The sequence below is a fragment of the Myotis nattereri genome (assembly GCF_964212035.1).
Source record: "Myotis nattereri genome assembly, chromosome: 3".
NCBI lineage: Eukaryota > Metazoa > Chordata > Mammalia > Chiroptera > Vespertilionidae > Myotis > Myotis nattereri.
In genome coordinates, this window is record NC_138077.1 from 213,647,788 (window position 1) to 213,659,293 (window position 11,506).

General features: G+C 66.6%; 1 protein-coding gene across 4 annotated transcripts in view; it reads right to left on the minus strand.

Moving 5' to 3' along the window:
• ESPN (espin) overlaps positions 1–6,499 on the minus strand; it is a gene marked incomplete at its 5' end in the record, with an annotated part of 28,980 nt that extends 22,481 nt beyond the window's left edge. For all 4 annotated transcript variants that reach the window (XM_081085468.1, XM_081085467.1, XM_081085466.1 and 1 more), the window contains 2 exons: positions 3,310–3,503; positions 6,206–6,499. In XM_081085468.1, coding sequence (XP_080941594.1) covers positions 3,310–3,503; positions 6,206–6,499 — 488 coding nt within the window. The remainder of the gene's footprint in view (positions 1–3,309; positions 3,504–6,205) is intronic.
• Positions 6,500–11,506: the final 5,007 nt, after the last annotated feature.

Here is an 11,506-nt window from a genome sequence, read left to right on the forward strand (position 1 = left end):
TCTCAGAGCCTCCAGCTGGGTCAGGGTCCCCGGCGTGGATGTGCCAGCCCAGGCCCTGCTGCACAGGGACCTCAGCAAGCACCCAGGGTAGACCGGGGGGGGGGGGGGGGGGGCGGGGAAGGTAACAGAATAAAGGAACCCTCACTGCCTGGGGCAGAGACAGAGGCCCAGGAGGGAGGGGGCAGACCCAGGCCCGGGCAGAGCCTCTAGCCTTCGAAGGGAGAGCGAGACAGTCCCTGGGGTCCTTGAGGGGTGAGCAGCTCGGCTCCCTGCTCAAGATGGGGGGCTGCCTGAACCCCTCCAGCGGGGCTGTGGAAGCAGCCGGGGATCCCCAGCAAACCTGAAAGGCCCGGCGGGAGTGGAAGACAGAACCGAGAGGGGTGGCCAAGGCCACCCAGTGAGCCAGGGACCTCCGCAGGGAGCTGGCCATGAGACGCCCTCTCGAACCTGTCACTCCGGGAGGCAGGCACATCTGTCTGGTTCAGCGAAGTGTCCCTGGCACTTAGAATCTCGCCTAGCACAGAGTGGAGTGAGCCCGTCTGTAAAATGGGTGATTACAGGGCCACTGCCTGGGGTGGTTGTAAGGCTCAGACTGGTGCTGGGTGCCAGCTTCTGGGAGACACTAGCCTCTCCTGGCTCCTGGCCAGGGCACTTCCTATCTCTGACCTGGGCCCAGAGCCCATCCCCAAGCTCCCAGCCTTAAAGTTCAGGTGGGGGGAGGGGGTCCTGGCTGAGCCTGGCCTCCCTCCAGCTTCAGGATGAGCACAGTGGCTCCTGGGCCCCAGGACCCTCCCGGCAGGTGGTCAGGCGCCCTGAGAGCCCTGCTCCCCCCACTTCCCAGTCTGTCCCCACTGGTTCCCACCACCAGCCACTCATGCTCCTGGCCAGGAGGGACGACCAGCCAGCTCCTGTCAGCCTCTGTGCCTCCAGCTTAGGGACCCTCTTTCTGCAGAGGGCTCAGAGGGAGGGTCCCCAGGACAGCAGATCCCAACGTTGCTGGGGCCATTCCTTGGCCTCTGGGAGAATTTGGCCAATGGACTGGGATAGACTGGAGGAGGGGTGGGGTGGGGGTGCAGGGTGTTCCTGGGGTCGCAAGCCCATTCTGATGTCCCCTAATGCAGCCTGGCACTGGCTGGGCCCTCCCCGGACACCGTCCAGCCCTCCTGCTCCTTCGAAGCTTGTCACTGCCATGGCCCAAGGCCACCGCAGCTCCCTGGGTGGGATCGGGTTTCTCTGCGGTAGGGCTGGAGCCGCCCTCCCTCCCCCGCAGGGAGAGCTGAGCCCTTGTGAATAATTCACAGGCGCCACAGCAGCCAGGCTCACGGGTGGGCGGCGCTGCGGCCTCCAGCCGGCTGCCTGGGCCCCTGATTGTGCCCTGCAGCCTAGAGCTGTCCCAGCCTCTCCCCCCCCCCCCCAGCTCCCTGCCCGCAGGGTCTCCATCCCCACAGGCAGCTGGGTGGGCACTGGTCTACACCCTCTCCTGGCAGTGCCCCACCCAATTCCCAGCCACCCCTCCTGCCTGCGCCCTGTCTGGGGACCACACAAAAGCACCTCCTTGTCAGCCAGGACACATGCTGCTGGCAGCAGGATAGAGCCGAGCCCTCTGTCACCTCCCCGAGATTGACGTGGCCTGGGGTCTGGCAGCGCATCTGTCCAGGCCACCTGGCCTGAGCCGGCACCCCAATCCCAGCCACACCTGCAGGGCCTGGGAGGGTCAGTGTCCCCAAGGCCCTCAGCCCCCAGGCTGTCCCCTGGCACAGCCAGAGCCTTACCCAGGCATCCTGGTGAGGAGGGGCTCAGCCTGGGGTCCCCCCCCCAAGGTCCTCCTCAACATTTCCAGGGGCGGGCAGGGCCCTCCCAGTTCCCTGCTGGGCTCGGTTGGCATCACTGCCAGCCTGGCTTTGGGGCCCGTTATGTGTGAGGGGGAGGCTGGTGGGTGCAGGTGGTGGCCATGGCCGTCCCGCCCCTCGCAGGACCTCTGGGTCCTCTTTGTTCCTCGAGGGGAGGGGACAGAAGCATCGGAGTCGCCTCGGCGGGGCCATGTCGCAGGGCTGCCCCAGCCCCCACCTCCGGGTGCTGACGGTGCCAGGCTGGGAGCCGTTCCCATGAGTCTCTGGGGCTTCCTGCTCTAAATCCCACCGCCTTCGACTTGACCCGAACCCCAGCTTGTCCAGAAGCAGAGTTCACGCGACGGTGGTGCAGACCCGTGCCCACGTGGCCCCTGGTCCGAGGGCACACCTCCTGGTCCCCCACTGACCAGAACAGGGAACCTCCTGCTCGGCCAGGTCCCTGCACCCGGCCGGGTCTGAGGGCTGCCCACACCCACGCCAGTGTGCCCGGGCCTGAGGCTGCCGCTGTGGCCACCCTGCCCAAGGCCATGGGGCAGCACCCCCGCCTGCTCCCTGGTGGCCGGCGGCCCTGCAGGTGCCTCAGGAGTGAGCCAGGGGAGGACCCTCTCGTCGGGTGGCTGGGTCCTCCGAGGCCGCTCATGTCCTGGGCGCCCACTTGGACTGACAGAGGTCACCCCACCCGTCAGGGCCCAGGGCCACTGGTGCCCCCTTCAGACCGTGTCTGGGTGGCTTTCCCCCAGGGCTCCTGTCTTCCCCAGTTGAGCCGAAGACCTGGCTTCCTTCCTCCCTGGGACCGCCCCGACTCCCCTGTTGTGCATTGAGCCCCATTCTCCCACCTGTCCCATCCCACCCCGGGGAGCCCCAGCCCACAGCCCAGCTGCCCCTCAGCCCAGCTGCCCCTCAGCCCAGCCGCTCAGCAGAGGCCCTGGGGTGTGGGAGCCCAGCGCCTCAGTATCGGGAATGGGCTGAGGGGCCACAGGAAATGACCAGCTGCCCTGTGGACGGCCTGGCCAGGGGGCTGTGCGGCTAGGGGGTGGAGTCTGGGCGGGCAGCCCTCTCCCTCCACCTCTGGGTAAGTGCCACGGCTCCTCCTCCATCGCCTTCCTGCCTGGGGGTTTAGGAGATGCTCTTACCCACCCACCCTCCCAACCCTCATTTACAACAGCCTTGCAAATGAGCACAGCAGCCAATGAGGCTGGGGCTGGAGGGAGCACCCTGCAGGCTGGGAGCACCTGGGGGAGCAAGGGACCTTGGGCTGGATGCCCGGGCTTGCAGGGCCTGGGGCAAGTGGCAGTGAGCCTGCCAGGAGGGGAGACATCTTGGCTGGGCAGGAGCCGCCTCTGGCCTGGCCCTCTGGCCCCAGGCGCGGCCACTCCCCAGATGCCGGAGGGGATGGCAAACTTCAAGCACCCCGAGCCCTGGCGGCCCCACCCCGAGCCCCCGGGAGGGGCGTCCTTACTCAGGGTAGTGCCCGATGAGAAGCCTCAGGGAGGGGAAGTCTCCTTTGGCCGCGGCGTAGTGGATGGGCAGGGCGCCCGTGTCTGTGGCTGCGGTGGGGTCCCCACCGCCGTGACGCAGCAGCCAGTCCACCACCTCGGGGTGGCCGAAGCGGGCAGCCAGGTGCAGGACTGTGGCACCAGAATTGTCTTTGTCCTGTGGAAGGAGGGCGCGTCAGTCCCACAGCCTGTCCTGCCCTGTCTCTGGCTCAGGCCCTTCCCGCATCCCTCCGGCCATGGGGCAGCTCTGTCCTTGGGCACCTAGCGGGCCTGCTTTGAACTACAGTCCAAAGTGGCACCACCAAGCCATGCCATGCCCCGTGGGCTCTCTGAGAACTGCAGGCCATGACTGAGAGGTCCGCACAATGCAGGTTTTCAGGATGTGGCACTTGTCCCCGCAGGCGCTCCGGGGTCTGGCCGAGACCCATGCCGGCACCCAGGTGCTCAGGAACACATGGGTGAGGGAGCGAGAGTTGCTGGGCCAGGGAGGTGGGCTGTTGGGGCTGCACCAGGTTGGCATCGGGGTCAGGGGCACCTTCTGCATCCAACCCTTGCGCCCCGCTCCTCCCTCCCCCCCCCCGTGTCACATGGGAAGGGCTCTCCAGATTGGTGCACCCCTAACAACCCAATCTCAGTGCAGAGAACTGTCCTGCCTCCCAGCCCAGCCCACGCCCTGCTCCCAGGCTGCCTTCTTGCCCTGTGGGGCAGTGGGCAGGGCCTGGGCACTCAGCTAATGGTGGTAGCCCTCTCCCAGGCACCCCGGAGGGCGGGGGGCAATGGTCAGAAGTGCCCGATGTGTCCTTGTGAGCAGCCGGGTGTACCTGCCGTGGGGGCGGTGCAGGGGCAGGTGCTGTGCACGTGGTGGGTGAGGGCAGTCCCTGAGACCAGAGGCTGGCGGCTGGGTGGGGGGCACGGGCTCTGGGACAGAGTGAGCTCCCAGCGCCAAGCATGTGGGACGACGGAGGGGAGAGGGCGCTGGGCTGGGCAGTAGTGAGTGGTGGGCACGGTTTACTAGAATCGGGGAAGCGGGGCCTTCTGCCCAGGTGTGGGCACAGGTGGGCACAGTGTGGCTGAGGCCGCGGGAGGAGAGGCTCCTGTGAGAAAGGTGAACAGAAGCAGGGGCCTGGAGGGGGTGGAGCCCAGGGCCGGCTGGTGCCCTCGAGGCTGAGGGGCAGGCGCAGGCGGACTGGCTGTGGCCGGGAGAGGGGTGGGCAGCAGGGTAAGGCAGAGGGGGCAGGAGTGAATGCCCAGGATGGAGGGTGTCGCTGAGGCCCTCTGTGTGCTGGAATGCCCAGGCGGGACCAGTCTGGCTCAGTGTGTCCCTTGAGCCGAGGGGACAGGGCTAGAGCTGACCCAGGCAGGCCCACGGTGAAGTATGCGCCGAGCCCAGCTCTTGAGAAAGGCCCTCGGTTCCTCCTGGAAGCTCCCGGGGGTCCTGCTGGCTCTGGCCTCTGGGTGGGGGTGGCAGTAAGAAGAGGACCGGGCTTAGGGGCTCTGGCCTGTCTGTCCCTGAAGCTCCGGCCTCCTGTGCTGTGGCCGGCACCCTAAATCTGCTTATCTCTCTGGGCTGAGCAGGGCCAGGATCTGAGGCCACCCCCCCACCCCACTTCCACCCCCGGGGGCTCGAGGGCGGGAGCCGAGATAAGCCGGGCACAAGGCCACCTGTTCTTCTGCCTCCACTGCAGAGGCGAGGCAGGCTTCCGGCCAGGGCTGGACACCGGGACCAGGGAGGCACGCCACCTCCCCAAAGAGTGGGCAGGGACCACGTGCCAGGAACTCTGATAACAGAGCTGGAGATAAGGCCGGGCCATCTCCCAGGAAGGGCGGAAGTGTGTGTGGGGGTGCCATCCTGAGGGGAGAAAGGGGGCAGGGGTCTGGGCACCCTCAGGGCCCAGCCCACCAGCTCAGCTGCTTCTGCCTCTTCTTCCACATCCAGGGGACCCAGTGGTCTTGCCCAAAGGTCTGGTTCCTCCCTCCAGTGGTCCCAGTGGCCAGAATAGCTTCCAGGTTCCTTTCTCCAGCCTCTGAGACCCTCTAGCCCCGGTGGCTTCTCCACCCTCACCCTTCTCCCCACACTGGCCTTCTGCCGCTCTGCCAGGACAGGAATGTGTAAGCGCAGAGCTGGGCACTTCTTGCTCCTTGTGCTGGGAACTGTGTGATCATCACCTGGCCACTTCCTCCTCCTCAGTCACTCCTCAGAGGGGCCTTCCCGGCCACCTCACCCAAGCAGCTCCCTGAGGCTCCCCCTCGCGTGGCCCTGCGGTGCCTGCTGGTACCTGGTTTACTTCTTGGCCTGTAGGTTTGCTGTGTGTTGCCCCGTAGACTGGCAGCTCCAGGGGGGCGGAGCGCCCTGAGCCCCGGCCTAGTACCTGTTGGTGCTCTCTGGCCAGTAGGAGTGTTACACCAGGGCCTGAGCTGCCTCCTCCCACAGCTCAGAAGGAGCCAGGTGTCCACCAGCCAGGGGGCCAGAGACCAGGTGGGGCCTTGGGGCAGGAAGACACCCTGGCCTTGGGGTCACCTGCCTCTCAGCCTGGAGTGGCTGTAAGGCTTGGCCGTCCCTCCAGACCTGATGGGAGGGGGGAAGGGGGCACGGGGGAGGGGGCCTCCTGGGTTTCTGATTCTGTGCCCAGGCCCTAGCGCCCCCACTCTCCCGGCCCCTGTGGTTCCCCATCACCTGGGTGCTGACGGGCATCTGCCCGGTGCTTACTAAACCCAGGAACCACCTCACCCTGGCCCTGGGGAGGACCTTGACGCAGGTGCAGTGGGGAGGTGCCAGCTCGACACGCTTGAGCCTAGGGGGGCTCCAGGCCAGACCCTCATGGGGGGGAAGCCTGGGCAGCCCGGGGCGCGAGGACCCACCTGCACCCTGCAGCCGCCCTGCGAGAGCAGCCACTGCAGGCAGGCGAGGTGGCCGGTGGCGGCGGCGTCGTGGGCCGGGGTGGCGCCGTTCCGCGCGCGGGCCGCGGCAGGCAGGGCGGCCTCCTCCACCAGGAAGCGCAGACAGTGCAGCTTGCCGGCGCGGGCCGCGTGGTGCACGGGCAGGGCGTCCAGCGGGTCCCGCAGCGAGGGCTCCAGCCGGCCCGCGGCGTGCAGGGCCTTCAGCACGTCCAGCTCGCCCTGCCGCGCCGCCTGCAGCGCCTGCTCCAGGGCCATCGTGCCGCCCGCCGCGCCTCGCCCCGCGCTCAGCGCGCTCCCCTGGGCGCCATGCGCCTGTCCGCGGGCACCCGGAGAGTCCGTGGCGCGGCCGTCGGGGGCCCAGCGGGTTGGGAGGCGGAGCGGCTGCCGGCGCGACTCCGGCTCCGCAGTCCCTCGCTCGCTCCGCTCCGCCTCCGTGCGCTCTGGGGCCGGCCCCCGCGGCCCCCCGCTTAAGCCTGGGGCCCGCCCCCCGCCCCCCGCCCCGCCTCCGCCCCGCCCACCGGCCCGGCGCACCGCCCCGCGGCTGGCTGGCCTCGCGGAGGAGCCGGGCGGCAGGGACCTGAGGAGCGTCCTGGGCTGGGTTTGGGGTAACAGGGGTGTTCCCGGCAGGGGGACCACAGGGCCGAGGCCGAGGCAGGAGCAGGTCCAAATTGCCTGGTGCTGGGCCCTCGGCCCTCGGAGCCCGCCAGCCCCCAAGAGCTGCTCTCGGCGCCGGCAGCGGGGAGGGACCGGGTCCGGTGCGCTCAGGGTTCTGAGCTAGAGGGTGGTTCAGGGAGCCCCGGGAGCTGCTGTCTGGGTGGGGAGTTGCCCTGAGCTTGAGGGCCCGTGGCTGCCACGGGGAGAGAAGGGAAAGCGGGGATGCAGGGGCTGAGGGCGCGGGGAGGTGCGCAGAGCAGTCACCAGGAAGGGGGCCGCGACCCCTCACAGAGGGCGCGGGAAGCTCCAGGGCGCTGGCCAGGGGAGCACGTGGACCAAACCATCCCGCCGGCGAGGCCAGAAGCCCTGCCTGGAGCTGGAGGGAGGCACAGCCGACTGGACACGAGGAAGAGCCCCAGAGGCGGGGGCTGCGTAGCCGTGGGGGTGAGCCGGCACATCCTGTGACTTTGAAACAGTCTGTGCCCTGCCTTCCCCTCCCCCGCGCCCTCGCTGCCGCCCCGAGGGGGCCCGGCCCCGGCCCCGGCTGTTCCCCGCAGCGCTGACGCGCAGTCAAGCTGCTTTCAGGACCCGCGGGAGCCCTAGCATGGGATTCGGGGGCGGCCACGCATACATTCCCGGGCCCGCCACCTGGTGGCGCTCCAAGGAGCCCAGTACCCCCTAGGCGCTGGGCCCGTGTTGGGGTGGGTTTCCAGGGACGTCCACCTGGCCAGACCGGCCTTGCTCCCTCCATGGGACCCGTGGCCACTCTGGTTTGCGGACAAGGGAAGGCAGGAGTCTTTTTTTAAAAAAATTTTGGCACATTTTATAAATTTTTTTTCCTTAGAACAGGGTGCTACATTGTGCTTTTATTTTAGTTTATTTTTGAGTCAGATGGTTTGCCTTTGTTTTTTAATTAAATTTACTAGAGGCCCCATGCACGAAATTCGTGCGAGAGTAGGCCTTCCTTTCCCTGCTGCCGCACCGGCTTCCCCCTGGCACGCGGGACTGGGCTTCCCTCACAGCCCCGGCTTCGTCCGGAAGGATGTCCGGTCTAATGAGCACATTAAGCTTTTATTATTATAGATTGGAGTGACATCTATATAATAAAAGCCTAAGCGACCGTTAAGGCAGAACAACCAGAACGACCGGTTGCTATAATGCATACTGACCACCAGGGGGCAGATGCTCAATGCAAGAGCTACCCCCTGGTGGTCAGTGCACTCCCACAGGCGGAGTGCCGCTCAGCCAGAAGTCGGGTTCATGGCTGGAGAGCGCAGCGGTGGTGGCGGGAGCCTCTCCCGCCTCTGCAGAAGTGCTAAGGAGCAGCGAGCTGAGCGGTAAGGTGCAGTGAGCAGGTGGGCGGTAAGGAGCAAGGGGTCCCGGACTGCGAGAGGGCGCAGGCCAGGCTGAGGGATGCCCCTACCCCCACCCCATTGCATGAATTTCATGCACTGGGCCTCTAGTTGGTTAATAAAATCAATAGGTTTCAAGTGTACATTTCTTTTCTCTCTTTTTTAATCTTTATTGTTGAAAGTATTACATATGTCTCCTTTTCCCCCTCATTGACCTCTCCCACCCCCCACCCCCATCCTAGGCCTTCATCACCCTATTGTCTGTGTCCATGGGTTATGCATATATGCATACAAGTTCATTGCTTGATCTCTTCCCACCCACCCACCCTCTTCTGCCGGGAAGGGAGGAGTCTTATCTTGGCAACCTCTGTGCTTGGCTGGTTCCTGTGCCCACGGGGCTGCCCTCCTCCAGCTCACCCAGCGACAGGCAGACCCTGAGGCCTGAGACTGGCAGGGCAGGGGTGCTGCAGGGACAAGGAGCTGAAATGACTCGTCTTGGGCGTCCCTCCACCCCCATGCCTCCTCCATGACTGAAATCATGTGCTGCAATCCTGTCCTTCACTCCCAAGGTGGCTCCCCTGGCTCCAGACACCCTCATCCATCACATGGTTTTGTCATTTTGGGAGCCACCCATAATGTGTTCGGCAAAGCAAGACGTCCTGGAACCCCTCCCCCACCAAGAGGAATGTCTCCATGAAAGTCGTGTGTGTGTGTGTGTGTGTGTGTGTGTGCGCGCATGCGCGTGCGAGCGTCCTTGCTGAACACCTTCTTCGCCTCCTTTCTTAGGGTCACCACTCAGACGTGGGCTGAGAGCCAGACCTTCCTGTCGTCTCTGGGCCCCTGCAGGTCCACTGGTCCCCAGCAGCCCTAGAGAGAGAGAGCCCACACCGGCAGGAACACGTTTGCGGAAGTCCTGCCGCTTACCGGGCACTATGCCAATATTCACTGGCACCTTCATTCTCCACAGGGACGCCATGCGGCAGGTGCAACCACGATTCCAATCTCACAGCTGGAGAAACTGAGGCACGGGGAGGTTGGTTTGTCGGTTTTGAACATATCTTGCCTGAGGTGACACGAATGGGAAGGGGCAGAGCTCACACCAGCTGCTGCCGCTGTGCCGCCTTCCCTCTGCCCCTGACATTCCCTCTGCCTGTTTCCTGCCCACGCTCCCCTCCAGATGTCTGTCTACGCGCCCCCCCCCCCCAAGGCCTCCTCTCATCCCTCCGCGGGGCTCAGGCCCTCCCTGGTCGTGTGGAAAGTGCCTGTTCAGACCTCGGCCGGAACCCAGGGGCAGGGGCCAGGGGTGGAGTGTGTACCCACTGGGCCCCAGGTGGCCCCAGGTTGCCTAAAGCCTGAACTCACACACGCTGCACACTCGGTTGACTCAGCTAAGTCTGGTTATAAATGACTCTCCTCCAGGTTTATTGCTGCAAACCCCCCAGGATCCTCAGCGGAAAGCAGTGGTGCATGAGCTGGTCACCGTCCTTCCCAGCAGGGGAGAGCGGAGGAGAGCCTGGGTAACTGGCTCTGAAAAGGGAGTTTGCTCCCTCCCCAGGGCCTCAAATGGGGGCCCACAGGCATGGAGGGGCTGTTCTAGAAAGAACCTTCCTCCGAGTCCCTTCCCCCAGGAGCCAGTGTCAGGGACTCCCAGCCAGAATGTAGGGGTTGGTGCAGGGCGGGCTGGTGGGCACAGAACTGCCTGAGCCAGTGTGGCTGGGGTAGGGGAGGGGGACATGGGGGACATCAGCGAGGGACCCAGTCCTTTTCTGATCCCTGGGCTCAAGAATGCAAGGGGGACAGGGGCTCCGGCACCCCCAGGCCCTGCTGGGCCAAATATATTGAATTATTTATTCTCATAATCAGGACCGTAATGGGGGTTACTGGCCGCGAGGCCCAAAAAGCGCTTGGCCTCTGCTTGGCACACAGCACGTCCTCCGTAAGTGATGGCCCGTTGTCCCTTCGCCAGCCAGCCAGGTACAGGTGGCCCGAGGGCCCTCTCGCCCAGGCTGCTTGCACCCCCTTTCTGATGGACGCGCTGGCCTCCTCGGGCGCGGCTGGGGGAGCACGAGGCAGGAGGATTTGGGGTGAGTGACGGGAATGCGGCCCGGGATGGGTTTGGCGGAGGGGGGGCACTCCAGAACCCTGGACAGCGCCGGGTTGGCTCCGCCCCAGGGTGCCTCCTCCCCGCCCGGCTGGGTGGGTCCGCCCTCAGCAGCCGGAGGGTCGGCGGGGCGGTCGGCAGAGCAGTGCGGTTCGCCCGGCGGCCGTTGCCCCGCCAGCCGGCTGCGGGTGGGCGGCCCCGAGCAGATGGGCGGGGGACGCCCAGCCAGTTTGCTGCACCAACCGCCACGCGGCGAGGACGCGGGCCCGGCGGCCGCTGGGGCCAAAGCACCCGGGACCTCCCCGCCCTGCCCGTCACGTGGGCTCCGCCTGGCCCGCGGGTGGGGCCGGAGCCGGCGCCAGTTGAAAAGAAAATGGCCCCTGGGTTTCCCGGTCTCCTCTGGGCCTCAGTTTCCCCATTCATACGGAGGCCGGGGAACCAGGTGACCTCTAACTTGGAGAGCCCAGGAGTCCACGGAGTCCTAGAGCCCTGGCCGGGCGCTCCGCGACGGGGCCTCCACCTGCCCTCGCCCGCTCCCGCGGCCGGGGCTGAGCAAGCTGAGACCTCGCTCCCTGCGGCTCGGACCCTCCGTCCGCAGAGCAACTTGGGGGGCGGGGCGAGTCCCTCCGGGTCGTAGAAACCCGCCTGGGACCTCCCCAAGGAGGAGGCGCTGAACCTGAATGAATGGAGAGGGCGGAGCTGGGCCAGGTGGGACGGCAGCCCGTGCGAGGAGAGGCGAGGCCCCCTCCGGCCCCTCCTGCCCGCCGGGTCAGGGCAGCGAAGGCTGCGATGCCTCCCACACACCCCCCTGCGGGGCTCCGGAGCGCCCTGGGCTGCCACCCCGCCGCAGATGGGACGCGAAGGGCTGGAGCGAGGTCCCTGGGGCTCGGCCGTTCCCCCTCCCACCTTTCACCACCCGCTACCCGGGGCAGGAACAATGGCGGGAGGTGGGGCCCGCGGGCGGCCTGACTCCGCGGGGCGGGACGGGGCGGGGCGGGCGGGCGACACCGCCTCCTTAAAGCCAGGTGGCGGCGCGGCGCTCCCCAGTGGCGCTGGCCGGGGCTGCGCAGTCGGGCACCTCCTTCCGCGTCTCGATCCACGCGGGCGCAGGTCTCCCGAGCGCCGGCCCGCAGCGAGGCTGCCTCCCCGTCGAGC